The sequence below is a fragment of the Microchirus variegatus genome, assembly GCF_963457635.1.
Source record: "Microchirus variegatus genome assembly, chromosome: 2".
NCBI lineage: Eukaryota > Metazoa > Chordata > Actinopteri > Pleuronectiformes > Soleidae > Microchirus > Microchirus variegatus.
Window position 1 is genome coordinate 21,672,840 of NC_139803.1, and position 17,492 is coordinate 21,690,331.

Here is a 17,492-nt window from a genome sequence, read left to right on the forward strand (position 1 = left end):
CAGCAGTTTCTTCTTGAAAATGACTGAGCAAAGAAATGTTAGGACCAGCTTCTTTTTTGCTTTTTTGTTCAAGCATACACGGCTGCATAGGTAATGATCAGTGAGTGTTGTTGTGAGGGGGAATGTTGTGTGTGGTGCACACTCTGCTCAGGTGACAGGAGTGGCAGAGGAGATGAGAGTCCAGGGGGAAGCACTGCGAGCCGGGCTTATCAGAGAGCTGCTTACCACACTCCTGTGAAGACAGAGAGACAAAGATAAACGCCGGGAAGACGCCACTTCACAAACAAAGTATGAACCATGGTAAGACATTTGCACTATGGGGTGTTAAAATACATGGTTTAGGATGCTGTGTGTAAAACTAAGCATCATTTATTGGTGAAGCTTAATATCTGTCACCTCTATTGTTCTTTCCAAGTGTTAGGTGACCTAGTATGTAGCCTTTAGTACCATCTAAACTCAAATGATGTGGAGTTTGTCCATTGTGGGCTACTCTAAAATCATGGTTGTCCAAAAATGCTCCAGATATAAATATGAAGGGCTCATTCTGGGGTCATGAGAAACAATTCAAAATATTTTTATGAGTCATTGAACACTGGTCTATCATGCCGCATATGGCTGTGTAGTTGGTATTAAAGTGGCCCTTTTTAAAGGTTTAAATTTGATATGAAAACTTTATTTAAAAGGCATTAGAAAAGAATGATGAGGAATAATTAGTTGTGATTTCATGCACTCACCTCGCACTGGTAGCACTCAAAGTGATAGTCCTTGTTCATAGACACGACCCTGAGGATCTCCTCACTGCCCTGAAACGTGGAAACGGGAGACAAGCAGAGACTTGAGCACAAATTTGTGGTCATCACTTTTATTGATTACAGGGGGAGGGGGGGGGTAAAAAGGAAAGTGAGGCGGCGTAAGCTCCACGCGCTCGTACTCACCTCGGTAGGTAAGATGGGTTGTAAACAGGCAGCACACTTGGGGGCAAAAGTCCTGCAGGACAACGAGAGAATAATTTATTTACTGTAAAAAGCCACATGTATTTACTCCGTTAACCAATAATGACATTCTTCAGACGTTACACAAACACTAGATGTTGATGTTCGCTAGACATCTAGCAGTGGGTAGTTTGAAGCAGGTACGGGTCAAAATGTGTGCGTCCATGTGTCCAGATGTGACTGAGCTCAGATGTGTGACTCACTTGTTGTAGTCGGCGACACAGTAGATGTTGCTGTGTTGGTCCACGGTGAAAGGAACCCCGTCCAGAGCCTTGGAGCACACCACGCAGCGGAAACAGCCGGGGTGGTACGAGTTTCCCAGAGCCTGCAGGATCTGACGAGCACCAGTAAGGTATTTAAATATTTATGTACTTTATATATAGGTTTATGTTTAAACTTTGCTGCTGCAAATAAATAGAAATAAAACACATTGCATAAAAGACCCCAAAAGCACAAGGAATGATACAGAATAAAGAATAACTAAACTTTTAAAAGGATGTTTAACCACGTATAAACTGATCCATTTGTAAAAAACAATCACTAATTAAGATAGTTCAGCACCAACATGCTTATTTTTGTTATAGCGTGTTACCATCACAAACGAGGCTATTGAGCATGAAACCATTCACACTGAGCAGCCCATAATATTGCCTGTTGTTCTCAGACACACTGGTAGCTCTCGTGTTTGTGTTATGGGTATTATTGGGTTCAAATATGGTAAAACATTTAAGCTAATAGGCGCACACAGTCTTATTTCTTGATTTATCGTCCAGAAAACCCAAGGCAAACATTCCACTGAGATCTGCCGTGGGAACCCACAGAGACGCCAACAAAAAGACGTCACTAAATTTCTCTATCCTCTGGGACAAAGGGGGGGGGGAAAGGAATTCAAGGCAACAGGATGCAAGTTGACTAAAAATGACCAAGGAAGTTCCTTTAAAGCTGCAGTGCGGGAATTTAAACCTAAACAAAAGAGAGTTGCATTAAAACGATTGTAAAAAAAATTAGCATTATTAGCCTGTTTGCTCCAAATCTCGTGTCACCCAGCGACACTGATGTCAGCACTGAGATTTATATTAATTCAATGTTCTATTGAAGAAGACCTTAAACTATTAATTTTCTTCCATCCAAATAGGAGTTCTTTTACAGCCCATGCAGTCGCCCCCGGGTGGATAAATAAGGATAAGCTAATTCGGCCCTACTTACTCCTTCACTTTTCAAGCCAGACGACTACATCCAGTTTTAAATTCGGTCTATGTGAAGGACTAAGTAATGAAAACCACGGGGCAGAATAACGTCGGCAAAGTCACGCACTGCAGTTTTAAAGCTGACCTGAGACGTAGTAGTTAGGCGTCTGTGTGGCTTCTTCTCACACACACACACACACAGTCCTCACCTGTTCGAGAATAAGGTGGCCACACACACTACACTTCTCCGCAGCTGCCTGGAATCCCGAAAACTGTAATTAAAACAAAGAGATTATCATCGGTGCTCTTACGCTCTGAGTACGTCTCACTGTTTTCCTGACAGTGAGTGAGTCAGAGCGTGAATGAATGAATGAATGAATGAATGAATGAATGAATGAATGAGTGAGCGAAGTTTTTTTGACAGTGATTAACTTTGACAAAAAATGTTTTTCCAACTTAAAAGCAGTCATTTGGGGACAGCTTTGTCCAACTGAGGACAAAAACTGTGTCTACATTTAGAGCACAGATTTCTGTGGTGGACGGTTAAGCACAGGGTTAGACGTGCACAGTGCTTATGGTTCAGGTTACAGTCAGTCAGAAGGAATGTCTGTGTAATATCCTCCAATGACCAATAATATGTTTCTGAGAGTGTGTGTGTGTGTGTGTGTTCGATGACAAAACACGCCTTGACCTCAACACTTACCATGTAATCCTCTTTACAGTACACAGAGCCACTGACATTGTAGAAGTCCTTGTTTCTCAGGGTGCGTGCTGCAGGTGGACACAGACGGAAGACAGTTGATCATTTTGACCGCTAATGGTTTTAAAAAGCAATCATTTCGGTTCTTCACATCTACACCCACTTTGGTCTACAAAGTCTTGATAGCTTCGCTGCTTTATCTTACTGTTGGAGGAGTTTTTCAAGCTGGAAACTTGAAGTTTGTGAACCACTCGCTCTTCTGTGCCAAAGTCCATAGAGAAAATCAGCGTTTTTAGCTCTCGGGGTGACACAGGAGCTGCTGGTCCACTGCTGCCTCGTTTGATCCGTTTTTGCCACTTTGGTAAATCGGAGCACAGGATTCTAAACACTGATGTCACAAACTGGCACATTTGAATGTATGGATGAAGGATAGGATCAACCACTCCTGTGTGCTGAGATTTAAAATTGCTCGTTTTCTCTATGGACTTTTGTATGGGAAGACTGGGCCTTGGTTTCCAGCAAGAAATGGTTGTTTCTAGGAATATGTTTGTCAATTTATCTCACTGATAAAGTATCATAGAACCTACACACCTTATTTTTGAAGGAAAAGCACTTTTTTCAAAGAATATAACATTAAATGAATCAGAAATAAACTCTGTACATTGTTAATGTGGTAAACGACTATTCTAGCTGTAAACGTCTGGTTTTTAATGGAATATGTACATAGGTGTATAGAGCCCATTTCCAGTGTTCTAATGGCACATTGTGTTTGCTAATAGCATTAGAAGGCTATCGCATGATTAGAAAACCCTTGTGTTTTGCTGGTTAATCATTATTTCTAATCTTGTCAATGTCTTGACTATATTTTCTATTCATTTTGCAACTCTATTGATGAATAAAAGTGTGACTTTTAATGGAAAACACAAAAGAATTGTATAGGTGACCCCAAACTTTTGAACAGTAGTGTACGTAGGAATAGATTTTTGAGAAGATGAGTCTTAGTATGCGTCTAAAATCAATATGAGTGTGTCAATACCTCATGTAACCACACTTAAAAATACCAGACCGATCCCTTTAAACCAAAAAAAGGGTGTTTAGAAAAGGTGTGGCTGTGATTTAATTTAATTCAGGTACTTAAATCCGTCATCACTGTTGTGCTTCTGTGGAGTGGGGGGTGGGGGGTGGGGGGGGGACTCACCACAAGACACACAGGTGAAGCAGCGTGTGTGATAGAGGCTGTCCAGAGCCTGGCAGGCATTGTCTGCCCCGTACACGCCTTTCCCACACTTCACGCAGGTTCCTGTCGGCACAATGGGAAGGTGGGGGGGGGGAGACAAAATGGACACAAACATGCATTTAGTGGAAAGTAATCGCTCGGCGGCTCTTAACACTTCGTTTACGGCGCATTCCAAGAGGATGTGTCTGAAATCCAACTCCACACAAAGTGTCAACACTTGTAAATCCTCTCGTTCGCACCACCTAGGGGATTTTCACACAGTTAAAACCTAGTTGCCCGTGCCAGCCTGTTTGCTCATCCACTCGACTGTCTCAGTTAAGGCTCTGTTATTAAAGGGAAACTCCACCGGATCTGACTTTTTTTTTGGCAGCCGCAAAAAAATAGACGACTCTTTCTTCCCAGAGAAGTTTTAATGAGGACGTTCCTTTTACGTTTCATCCTCGAAGCCCGCAACTGCGGCAATTTGGAGATTAAACGAGACTTATCTTAATGTTAGGAACTTAAAATACCTCAGGAAACAACACGCAGTAGTAAATTACAATGGAAAACAATCATTTTTCTCCATTTAAGTCAATGGAGCAGATGCTTAGTTGTCACTTTTGTCCCCCTTTTTTTTTCCACTTAAGAGACTGAAACATGGTGGCGCTTAATGTAAAGTGGAAAAAGTGGTGATGGTCCAAGCGACTGCATTTCTGTGATCTATTTAAAGGGCCTGTCTGTGTTTACCCCCCCCCCCCAAACTACCGCACAAATCCAGAATTCCTACACTCTTGGACAGTCCCTTCGATATTTAGGAACAGGCGCCGCTCTCTGCCAAAGCCAGAAACCAGAGGCTCGAGACTCAAGCTCCAGTTTTTAAATATAGCGTATGAAGCGGCGGAACAAGGAGGCTTTTAAGTCTCCAACAAACTAAAAAAATCAGAGAATATTGAAGAATAAATGTGTTTTTACATGGTTAATTGTGTGTCCACCACTTGTTATTTTTGACTTTGTTCTCTACAGATAAAAGATCATTTTTTCTCCTGTTGTTGTATTGAGTGTGTGTGTGTGTGTGTGTGGTGAGCGTCTGTCTTGACAGCGTCTGATTCCTTCCTAATGGCTGAGAGAACTACAGTATTGTATGTCCCCTCCGGGCGCACATACCTGAGAAGAAAAAACAGGCTGCAGCACACCGCCCCTGCACACACTGAGGCAGCATTACACACACACACACACACACACACACACATGAGTCACACACACACACTGCGTTACTGTGGCCTGAAGTCACTCTGGGGAAACACACCCTGCCGTAGAGAAACAATACACACATATTCATACAGCCACCAATGCTGCACCATCAAACACACTCGCACACACACACACACCATCCTCCCAGACTCACTGCTGTGACTCACTCACATGGGTCAATGTTGTGTGTACAGAGTTCTAGAAGCACGTAACTTTGTGTTACAACCCAATTTCGCTGGACACAGATTATGGGGTTGAATGATTCATTGTTTTGAAATCAAAATATCAATTTGAAAGCTGTGTTTAAATCATTCCTGGGTTTTTTGACTAGTCTATGCCATTTTTTGGAAATTATATCTTAAGCTTCTCACCTTAATATTGCAAATAACATAATTAGATCCCTTCCCCAAAATCATTCATCTGCATTGTTGGGATGTGTTCCTTTCTTTTCTTAGCAATTCAAATGTTTAATAGGTCCAGTGTGTAAGAAAGAGACTGCAGACTGGATCAAACAGGAACCCTGCTGTCACACAGGGAACTACAGTGGCCTTCACATACCAAAAAGGATCGTAAGCTTCTACTTTAATCCAAAAATGTTAGTTTGCGCTGATGTAGAAACACGGTGGCCCAAGTTGTCGGCCTCTGTAAAGCAAGTCCCTTGCCTAAATGTATATAAAAGGCTTATTCTTACTATATTTTTTAACAATAATTATGGATAACATATTCAATTTGTGCCAATAACCCCTCCTAAATGTAAATAAAACCCTTCACTGGTCCTTTAATGCTCTCCTTATTTCTTTTTCCACACATCTACATGTGTCAATTGGTATCTGAGGCCTCAGCACATTTATGCCTCGCATGCTACAATCCTGCATGTCTCTGCAGGTTCCGAAGCACCAATCATCCATCCGTCCTTCCTTCTATATACTCTTTGAACTATTAATCTGTCCATGCATCCTTGCATCCAGCTCCGCCGCCCTTTCATTTGCAGAGAAACCGGTGATCTGACACCAAGGCAGCAGCGAGAGAGAACAATAATAACACGCTGAGGGCGGATGCTCGGCGACACCGCGCTCCAGCGTGAAACGCGCAGGATGCCATTGCATGTTCGGTGACAGCGCAGGCTCAAATTTAGGGGTGTTATTGTACAGTTTGAGTTAAATGCAGCCTTGTTTCAACCTTTCTCCTGTCTCTGCAAATAACAGTTAAAAGAAAGGGTCTCACCAAAGTACTCCTGGCGGTTCTCCACACCCTCTCTTCCCGCTCCGACTCCCGGGTCCTCCTGAGGTTTCAGCGGCCCTCCAGCCGAGGAAGGACTCACTGTCGCTGTGCTCGGCTTGGAAAGAACTGTTGAGGTTAGCGCATGCTCTTTTAGCATCAGGCCAGGAGCCATCAGCCTTTCGCCATCAATTGCTGCATCTCTCAGAAGAAGCCGGGTGAGCTCCTCCTGGTACCGGGTGCCTGGCAGGTCCGAGTAACGGGCCCTGTCTCCCATTACACCCCCATCTTTGCCCCTTTGTCCCACCTGCTGTTCGTCCCACCATTCTGGGCTGCCCTGGTAGCACACTGCTCCTGGACTACCAAGAGCTGGAGGGTAGGAGTGTCGACTATCGTTGGCCCCTGGACGCAGGCCTTCTTCCAGGTACTGAGCCCAGGCCTCCACTGGGGTCACTCCAGCTCTTCCTGGAGCACCATATCCAGCCACTGAGCCTCCTGTCTGAATGGAGGGGGACTGCTGCTGCGGAGGAAGGCCTCCAGAGGCAGAGTAGCGGGAGTCATAGCCCAGGCTGATGCCACTGGTGCGGTTGCTACTACAGCGGCTTCCCATGGGGCTCCCCCCTCCTCCACCACTCGCCGTGCTGGAGGCAAAGCTGGACCTGGGACTGACCAGCACCGACTCCTGGAGGCTGAACGACGAGCATGGGCTCACAGTCGGGCCTGGCGGGTAAAAGAAGCTTCCTCCTAAGCCTCCTCCCATCATGTCAGATGGACGATGTGGTGGGTGAGAGAGCGACGCAGGCCTGGTAATCTCCCACAGTTCACTACCTGTGCTCCGGCGCTTGTAGAACAGAGCCTCCTGAAGAGAGAGGCGCTTGTGCCTCTCAGGCTCTGGGAGGTAACCCTGCTCGGCCAGACCACCGCCACCCCTTGGTGTTGATCCATAGCCTGTGGCGGCGGGGTACGGCGGAGGGACAGAGAGAGGAGGTGGCTGGGAGAGGAGCTGCTGCCGTCGGACCAGCTGCTGGAGCTCCAGAGAGTAGCGCCGTTGGTTGAGGGACGTCCTGGAGCCAATTGGGTCACACTCGGGGCCCAGACCTGATTCACGCCTCATGTGGGAATCCACACCTTCCCCCAGGTAACATGAAGCTCGCTGCTGCGGGGAGCGACGCCTCAGTGGTGCCAAGGTGGAGGGGTGAAGTGGCTGCTCGCTGTCTGAAGGTATGGCGCCCACTGAGGAGGAAGTCTGTGGTGTGGTGAGGAGCTGAGAGGGTGGCATTATGCCCCCTCCTCCTCCTCTCCCACTCGCTGGCACACATGCCTCACTTGTGGTTACAGGGGCAAGCGAGAACTGGCCAGGTCTGGAGGGCGAGGCTGAGGGAGCTGGTGGCAGACTGCTACCCCCACCGCCGCCTCCAGAAACGCCAGCGTTGGCATTGCTGTTATTAGCGTTGCTGGCAGAGTCTTGTTTTTTCTTGGAACTGTTGAATTTCACGCTGCCAGAGTCAGTTAGCTTTAACTTCCCCAATAACTTGCTTATCGGCCTGTCCATGGTGAAGCCTTGTCGTGTTTTTTTTTTTAAATACCTGTCTGGGCAAAGTCAAGTCCTTGAAGCTTCACGTCTGAAGTTACAGATTGATGTGGTCAAATACAGTGTGGGTACATGTACAGCAGAACAAAGCTTTGAAATGTCAGCTTTCAAATGGTAAAATAGGAAGTTAAAATAAAAACTGGCCTTTATCAACATAACCCAAAGTGAAAAGATAATTAGGACCACTTATATTAACACACACAATAAATACAAAACATATAAATAAGACTTCAAATAGACATTTCAGGGTGGTTACATGACTAAGGTCCACTGAGTCATCTGGTTTGCCTTTATGTGGGGAATCCACAGGCACAGGTAAAATGTGGTGAGCGACAGTCCATTAGATTATTAGATTATGACAAACAGTTCACCTCAATCCAGGCCAGGAAATGAGAGCAAACATGGATCCAGGACCCTTGTGTGTGACCTATGGTCGCGGAGGGCCTCCTTTGTGGACCCTCATGTGGCTCCACATCTGCATCCTCTCTCAGTCTGAGCTCTTCTCCAGTAAAAGTAGCTTTTTTAATGTGGTAATCCAGTGTGAAGTGGTGCGCGTTTGAAGTTCCTTTAAAACTGGAAAAAAAGAAAGGACACAAAGCAGGGAAGTTCAGCAGGATGCAGGCTGAGGCATCAGCACTTCATGTGGGCTCCAGTGTAGACGAGAAAGAAAGAGTAAATCCGTTTGCTTGCATGGAGTTCACTCACAAGACGTTGCCCATTCATCTCCGGGGGGGCAATTTTAAAACAAAACGAGCAACTTTTGTCTGTGGCGACAGGAAACACAAACGTACACACACTGCCTCAGTCCGTCCGTCCACTCGCTGCTTTTATCATTCCCCGTTTTCAAAGACAAACCCGATCCGGCTGGAAATAGTAGCGGAGAAGTTTAAAAACACAGGCGGAAAGAATGAGTGAGAGCCCGGTGCTCCGCTACTTTGCTGTCCCGGCGGAGCGGTGCCTTTACTAACCGAGCCTCCGGAGATAAATAAAAATCCCTCCCCGTGTGCACTGCACGGTCGACAACTTTGTCTCTTTCTTTCTTCCCCCTGAATAATTACTTACCTCCCCCTCTGCTTCTTTTTCGAGACAGCGTCGAGTTAAAGTGGGGGGAGCAAGCTACTTCCGGTGCCCTCTTTTCAAAATAAAAGTGGTTCCTGACGACCATTACCCTCAAACATCAGCCTTATTACAATTTTTACATTCATTTTGAGCTTTACTAGATATTTAAAATGTATTTTTCTTTTACCAGTTTGCTCCATTGTGACTCCCAAAAACTCGAAACATGCCTCTAAAGACCCCAAAATGGCAAGCTGTTGTTTGGGTTTGCTTAATATAACAACTAATTTGTTGAGTATTTGAAACAACAGGTCACCTGTTATGTGGTCCCAGTTACAGATAATCACTTTAAAGCATTGGTTCTCAAAGTGCGGCCCATGAGCCAATGGCGGCCCACAATAACATTTCTGGCGGCCCACAATGAATTACAGTTGACAGTTTTAATCCAGGAGCTCCTAAGCTTGTTAAATGTTTATTGACCATCACCGGAAACAGACCAATAAGTGTAAACTGTAGAACTGCAATCTGGTCATTAAAATTAACTGTTTTTTTCCCCCTTTTTTTACCTTTGGCGGCCCTCAGTCCAATGTTGTTCCTAAATTTGCACTCAGGTATCAACACTTTCAGAACCCCTGCTTTAAAGCCACCAATTTTGTTGTTTTGATCTATTTTCAGCTCCTTAGTTTTAAGGTTGCATTGTTGGAACAAGTTTTTTTTCCACATTTTTACTTAATAATAATAATAATAATAATAATAATAATAATAATAATAATAATAATAATATGAAAGAACTAATCATTTCTGGTTAAGTGACACCACAAATAACACCTCTCTAAAACAGTTTAGACTGAATATTTCATTGTATTTTAAGAATGTTGAATGCTTACAGATGAACAAAAGGATAATTTGTATGGAATTTGTATTTATTTTACATGTGACCCTAATACTGTTCCGTAAAATGTGTTAGATTTACAGTGTGTTTTTATGCTTGTGCTTTATTGTGAAGGCGCACAGCTCCTCGTGTGTGTGCGTGTACGTGTGTTTGTGTGCGTGCGTGCAGCTTGACTCATCTGTGCTCCTTTATCAGTGAGCAGGCGGCTCGTTTCCCCCTGCAGCCCGGAACACCTTTCCACCAGACAGGACTGTTTCGTCATTCATACGCAAAACTCCTCAGAGCCTCCTCCAAAGACCTGCTCCTCACCAACAATAATAACCAAAAGTGCTCTAATATTCACTGTGGGAACAAAACAGAATGGATGTGTCTCAATTTCACCACCCACAGACTTCCACTGAGGTCATGTCTGAAGTATTTTTGGTTTCAAATGTGAGGGTTTGACACAAGTGGAAGGTTTTGTTTTAAAATGATATACTTTTAAGGAATACTGCTACAAATATATATTCCTATACAAAAAGAAAGAAGAAACAAGTTCAAACATCAAAATTAACTTGAAGTACTTTTTCTTTTTTGGCAGTTGACATCTGTAATGTTGCATTTCCTTTCTTCAAAATATGTCATCCATTACAAATAGCACACTTTATGCCAGGGGCCAGGGAACTGAACGTCTGGTCAGGGAAAATAGTGGAAAAACAGTCCAACAGTTTATTGATTAGAAATGAAAATTATATCTTGGTAATCCATCACGATGTTACAATAGTAAAAGTGTTTGTTTTTGAACATATTTATCATGCAAAATGAATCCGTAAATAACAAAAACAGACATAAATATAATGGAATCAAAACATAGCATAAAACACTAGGCCTATACAGTATATAATAATAATAATAATATAATAATAATAATATTGTTCACTGTTGGTCAGTTTGGGCCAGTTTTCATTATTATTTTAAAATAAGTGTTGGTAAAAAATATATATTAATTTTATACTGAAATAATATTATACTATTTATTTGTATTTATTTATATTACAACTCAAACTATATCATCAGCTTATTTAATGTGACAAATGAATGAACCTTCACAACAACATGCATGCATTTTTGTGTATGTATTATACTGTATGTCAGATAAAATGGAAAACACACACCTACGTCGTTACAGAATAACAAACCGATTCAGTGGATTATCAGGAATAGAAAACATGCAGAAACTCAGCTGGAAGACTTGTGAACTACAAATTATTTTGTTTTGAACATTAAAAAACAAACAAACAAACACACACATAAGAAAACAGTGACCAAAAAAAGAGTGAATAGAAGTAAAAACTAAAATATCCATACTATTTTCTCACTTATCTATTAAATAATAAATATATGAAGAACGGTTCCAAATTGATTTACAACCCGAAATATGTTTAATAACATAACACCAAATCAGAGACTTGTACTGCATTATAGATGTTTTTACCTTTAAAAATATAGGTACAGACGTTGTAACAATAAAATCATTGTTTATGTTCCTCTTCAACTGCAGCACACACTGTTAACACAAATGATAATCTACAGGCTTACATAATACCAAGCTAAAGTTAAAATACATGGCTTTTGCCTAGACGTAAATCATTATTATCATTATTATTATTGTTGTTATTATTATTATTATTATTAGTAGTACTATTATTATTATTATTATTATTATTGATAATAATAATAATAATAATAATAATAATAATAATAATAATGATAATAATAATAATAGTAGTAGTTGTAGTAGTTGTAGTAGTAGTAGTGGTATTAATAATAATTCTTATCCACACGTTGTTGTTTTTCGTTCGAAAACCCCTCCGTGGGCACTACTTTGTTGAACCAGCAGCCTGTGGAATGCGCGGAGGGACACGGCGCGGTGCTGTGGCTGGTGGTGGTGGATTTTTGTGCCGTGTCTGTGTTCTCCAAGGACGATACAGAGTAAACATCCCGCTACTATTTCAGGACTGACCGGCGTGACTCAGTCAGTCACTGCTGCTGATCCTGCTGCCGCTGCTGATTCCGGCCGTTTTTGTGGCAGTTAACGGCTACAAACAGAACAAACACACACACAGATAAAACACCGCTGCTAACATTGTGTTTGACTGTTTGCCCTTGCGTGTTTGTGTGGGCTCTATCTGCCCCGGAGCCCCAGTCCACTCAGCTCCACATGAAGCCTGGTTCATGGCCCCTGCGGTTCGCAGCCGCAGCAGCAGCAGCAGCAGAGTCTCCAAACTCTAAAAGTGCCTGCGAGTGGCAACATGTCTGAAAAGCCAACAGAGAAATTCTTCTGGGCTTAGTGTCGCAGCAGTTCACACAAAAACAACACTTTGAAGAGCTGCCTTTTCTCCTCCTGCTGAACACAGTGATGATGGTTGAGTCCATCGTTCCCTCTGTATGTGTATTTGTGCCATTATTCCTTTACCAAAAATAAGAAAATATCATGCTGGTTTTTACACATTTCTTTAATAACAGTATTTAAGTCCCCACCCCTTTAAAAAGTGGACTTGTCCGACAAAAGAACACTGTCTTTCAGTCCAGATAAGTCCCTTTATTTTGTAACACAGTTTCAGGTTGCTTTTACTGATGCACAGTGTTGTAATGTAACTGTACTTTACTTTGTTATTTACATTTCTACCAACTTTTACTTTTACTCCACTACTTTTCCTCAATAAATTGTGTACTTTTACTCCACTAAATTTCCTCTAACTAGCTTTGTTACTCCCAAATAAAACCAGAGAGGTTCTTTTTAACAGACATGAAGTCAAAATAGTCTAACATTAACATCACAATAACTTAAATGAGAGACTATAGACTGAGGAATTATTAAAATAGTATTTTCAATTAAACATAAATGGAATGAATGAGTGTCTCTGTGTGTGTTTCTTTAGCGCCCTCAAGTGGTCATCTCTAAATACGGCAGACAACATGGCGGCGACCACCATCAGGACACTATGCTGTTCGGGTAAGATAGAGATGATTTACTAATTTTGCCGCTTTTGCGAGTCACTTTAAAACAACAAAGCTCACAACCCCAGCTGTAAATGTCACTTTACGTTAGTCGCAGCCTTCAATTGACTGTCTGTGCGAATAATTACGACAAATAATGACACGGTTGACAAGCCAGGCTAACGCTAATGCTAACAGGGCTGTGTAAAGTCCCTGACAGCAGTGATGTGACCCTGAGCTTATTCTGCTACTAATTAAACAAACTAAGCTGTTAACAACACATTTATGCCGAGTCATTTCAAAGACAGAATTCCCCAACAAATATTGTTGTAATTAACAGCCTAGACATGACTTATTTTTATTCACATATTTACAGTCAGTGCATAGTGAAGCATGTCACTGTATGATTGTTGCTGTTTTTGTTATTTCGTTGTTGGTTCATGTTCCCCTCTCTCTTGTTGGCTTTATTTTAATATACTTGTTGTATTGTTTGTTTGTTGATTTATTGTCTCCAGCTCTCATCTTTCTTTTTTACTACTCTTTTTTTCTCTCTCCTTTCCCCACCTCTCCTCACGCCATGTGTTGAGAAACTACGGTGGCAACCTGCTGTAATACCACCAAAATGAAGTGTATCCTGTGATTTTCAGTGATTTCAGGAGTGTGGTGTCCTTTGTGTTTACAGTGTTGAGGAACCACAGCAGGCACTTCAGCACCACATGTGGCGTCCAGGGTGGAGAGAAATGGAGAAAAGAGTAAGTGATCGGCCGGCATTGTGAGTAAACACAGTCAGTATTCATACTAACAAATGACAAACAGTGTTTGTTGGTATGACTACTGTGTTGTTTAATGTGCACAGAATAACTGAATAAATCAGGAAACAGGAACAGGAGCTCACATCCTTCCATCCACATCTTACCGTGTCCTTGTTGGTTTGTTAAATGAAAATGTGTTCATTCATGTGCATGAACTCACAGAATCACAGCCATGATAAAGACCTGATTGAGTTTGCTGCTTTGTTAACCGATTGAATGAGACTGTTGTAAAAGATCTCTGTTCATTTCTAGTTTTAAAACCGCCTTGTTTACATGTTTTGTGACTTAAATTGAATAAACATTAGGGCTGCAGGTGATAATTATTTTCATAATTGATTAATCGAGTATTGTTTGGTCCGTAAAATGTCAGAAACATTGATCAGTGTTTCTCAAACCTGGAAAGGATGATGTTCTCGAATGTCTTGTTTTGTCCGCAAACCAAAATGATTCAGCTTGAATGATTTCTTTGTTGTATGGAGCAAAGAAACCACATTTAAGAAGCTTAAAAATCAAAGAAACTTGTTTTAATTAATGAGTATGTAAACCCTGGATCCTTGGAATCCCTGGATTAATTTATTCTTTTTATCCACATTGCATTATCTTTTTATTTCCTGGGATGAAGTGTTGATCCTCCACCATTGTCACACTCAAAACTCTCACATGAAACATTTCCTGTTGTCATATTGTGTGTGTGTGCGTGCGTTTGCTCTCAGACATGGACTTGCTCGAAGCGGCACAGAGTATGGACCTCTGACTGATCTGCCCGACTGGTCGTTTGCAGGTAACTTTTATTTTTTGAAGTTTTATTTTTTAACTTCTTAGTGTTGATTTGAATGGTTGGTGCATGTTAAATACACTGCTGATTGTAATAAGCATATTATATGCTTGTTTGTTAACACTTAATCTGGAACCTATAAAGATTATACTGTTAGAACCATATCTTCTAAAATCTGAACTACTTTCATTGCAGTTTAATTTGACTTTACTGTGTGATGGATTTGAAACAAGATGGATTATTACCTCACGCAATGCCTTTTAAAATATGAATGACTATACTGAAGAAATGAAGGGTTTAACAATTACTATTTGCAGTTTTTAAAACTGGTGTAGAACATAGAAAAATAAGCTCTTCTCTCCTCTGGTGAACAGATGGAAGACCAGCTCCACCGCTGAAAGGCCAGCTGAGAAGACAACAAGGGAGAGAAGATTTAGCTGTACGTTATCGCACATTTATTCCAAAACAACTCCCTATTCGTCTTTTTTTTTACTCTGACACGTGTGTGACACTGCTTTTTTGATATGTCCTCTCAGAGACGCATCGTGATGCTGAGCACAGAGATGGACAGAGGAGTGGAGGTGTGGAAGGAGAAAGAGGAGGAGGCCAAAAGAGTGGAGGAGCGCAGAAAGTCTCTTTTATTCAAACCTAAAGGGAAACTCTTATTGAAGAAGAAGAAATCTCAAAGTTAAAATCCAATTGTCGCCACAGTCATTTGTTAATATTCCTGAAATCCTGAATTAAATGTTTGTTCTGTTTGATTATGAAGTTGTTGCTTCTCGTTTGGATGATTTTACCAATCTGAGTTCATGTCTCTCGGCTTCCACTAGAATGCAGCATTTCTCTTTTCAGGCAGCATGTGAGCACTCTAACGCCATTTTGTCTGGTGAGAGGAGTGTTGTTTTTTTTTGGTCAGGCAGAGGAAGGGAGGAGCTGGCAAACAAAGTAGTACTGATTCAGGACTATTACTGTGTCTGTGTGTGTGTGAGAAGGAGAATAAGTGAAGGGCTCACTGCTTTAACTCAGTAATGAAATGGTTTAATTAAGCTAAAGTTAATATCCATTAAAAAAGAAACAAGAGGCAAAAGACAAATGGCTATTGTTTGGTACAAAAAAAGACTAATATGTACTGCTGCAAGTTATTGTCCTCATGTGACTTGTTAACTTCAGTTTGAAGCAACTTATTTGAGCGTTTCCAACTGAAGTAGTTTAATTTTCTTGTTCATTGTGCACTTTTGGCAACAGTTTGTCTCTCGGTAATATCTGACCTAACGTTTTATTTTCATGGGGCATCTCTCCACCAACTTTAAGCAAAAGCTTTGATGTTGAATGTGTCTTTCTGCAGAGCCTGGTGTCTGGAAAGACCATTATCTCACTGCAGCCAAGTTTGTCCAATAGAAAGCAATATTCTCTGGTAACGGCTCAGTTTTTTTGGGGGGGGGGGTTTGGAGCTGGAAAGAGTCTTATATGAAGTAGGTTTCTTCATTTGTGAAAGCAAAATACACAAATCTGTTCTTAGGGGAATGTAAGAACTCTTTTAAAGTATGGTGAAACTTGACCTTGTGTTAAAAGTGTAAAGGGTCATTGAGCAGAGACGCAGAGCAGCTGTGCCTTTGCACAGTCAGCGCTGATTTTTCGTCACATAAACAGACTGTTTACAAAGCGAGCGAAGCCCCCTTTGTTCCCTCTCTTTCTCCTCTCATCACATTTGCCTTCTTCTCCTATCTTCCCCACATTTCTCTCTCTTCCTCTCTCTTGCTCTCTTTGCCCTGGTCTTGTTGCAGACTTCAGCAAAGCCCCACTGTAATTAGGGTTGAGAGCAGCTGACTTGCAGATTCTTTCCTGTGGAGATGGGAGTTTTCTCCCCCCTCCTCCCCTTTTTGTCTTGACTTTTGTTTAATTTTTTATTTTTTTCACATAGTTGACCAAAGGCGCTGAGTCTTTGTCAGAGGACGCTGAACAGGCCACATAGCGTGTGATAGTCAAATAAAGTGTTTGGTTAACGCACAGACTGCATTCTCACACCTGGACCATGAAAGAGCACCAGACTGTCTGCCCTTTTTTCTCCCGACTCACCATCTTTTTCACATCCTGCCTTTCTGCATATGTCTTTCTCCTCTCACCATCCTCCTCCCCCCCTCCTCTCCGTCGCCCCCTTCCTCTCTTCCTTGTGTTGTTTTGGTTTTTGTGAAATGAGAACCAGATGATGCTTATTGTGCAGAAGTCAGCGACGGAGGGAGTGAGGGAGGGAGGAAGGGGAGGCGGATGTTTTGAGGGGGTGGGTGTAAGGTGAGGTCAGTGTGTTAGGATGGAGGATAAAAGGAGAGAGAGAGAGGAGGTGGGTGTTGAAGAGATGAGAGCCATGTGGTTGCTTTTAGGATTAGCTGACAGGCCTTCAGTGGTTTTAGCCACAGAGCAGGAGCAGGGAGAGCGCCTGGGGGTTGTAGGAGGACGGGGCATCGCCCTGGTGTGGAGTCGGGGGGTGTTCTTGTGGAGGGTCTGATTCAGCAAGTTGTTCCTAAAGACCGCTCATTGACCTGGGTGTTCCTGCCATGATGTGTATGTTCACACATACACACTGACTGCACCGATATAACTCTGCTGTGATTGTCTTTGTTTGAAAACCATGTCATTTCTTTGAACTAAATGCTTATTTTTTTGTCATATATGGAACTGAAATTACTTTTGATATTATGGATTATGAGTTTCACCCTCATATTCTATTGTGGTTCTTGTTAAGTGCAAGATGAGGAGCAGACTGGAGGTCAGTTAAGGTCAAAAAGGGATCAAATCTTAAGTAGTAGTAAGTAAACATGCACTTTA

At 42.1% G+C, this 17,492-nt stretch overlaps 2 protein-coding genes across 2 annotated transcripts; one reads left to right on the forward strand and one right to left on the reverse strand.

The window, feature by feature from the left end:
- Positions 1 to 97: 97 nt before the first annotated feature.
- Positions 98 to 8,116, reverse strand: ajuba (ajuba LIM protein; the record flags this gene model as incomplete). The annotated part of the gene is made up of 8 exons (XM_083910660.1): positions 98 to 232; positions 735 to 803; positions 936 to 987; positions 1,196 to 1,326; positions 2,389 to 2,451; positions 2,883 to 2,950; positions 4,078 to 4,179; positions 6,571 to 8,116. 8 exons carry the CDS (start codon positions 8,114 to 8,116, stop codon positions 98 to 100), a joined length of 2,166 nt encoding a protein of 721 aa, XP_083766786.1.
- A 4,945-nt stretch (positions 8,117 to 13,061) lies between these two features.
- On the forward strand, positions 13,062 to 15,393 carry mrpl52 (mitochondrial ribosomal protein L52; the record flags this gene model as incomplete). Its single annotated transcript, XM_083910141.1, has 5 exons — positions 13,062 to 13,098; positions 13,765 to 13,834; positions 14,608 to 14,675; positions 15,044 to 15,108; positions 15,206 to 15,393. 5 exons carry the CDS (start codon positions 13,062 to 13,064, stop codon positions 15,359 to 15,361), a joined length of 396 nt encoding a protein of 131 aa, XP_083766267.1. The 3' UTR covers positions 15,362 to 15,393.
- Between the last annotated feature and the right edge of the window lie 2,099 nt (positions 15,394 to 17,492).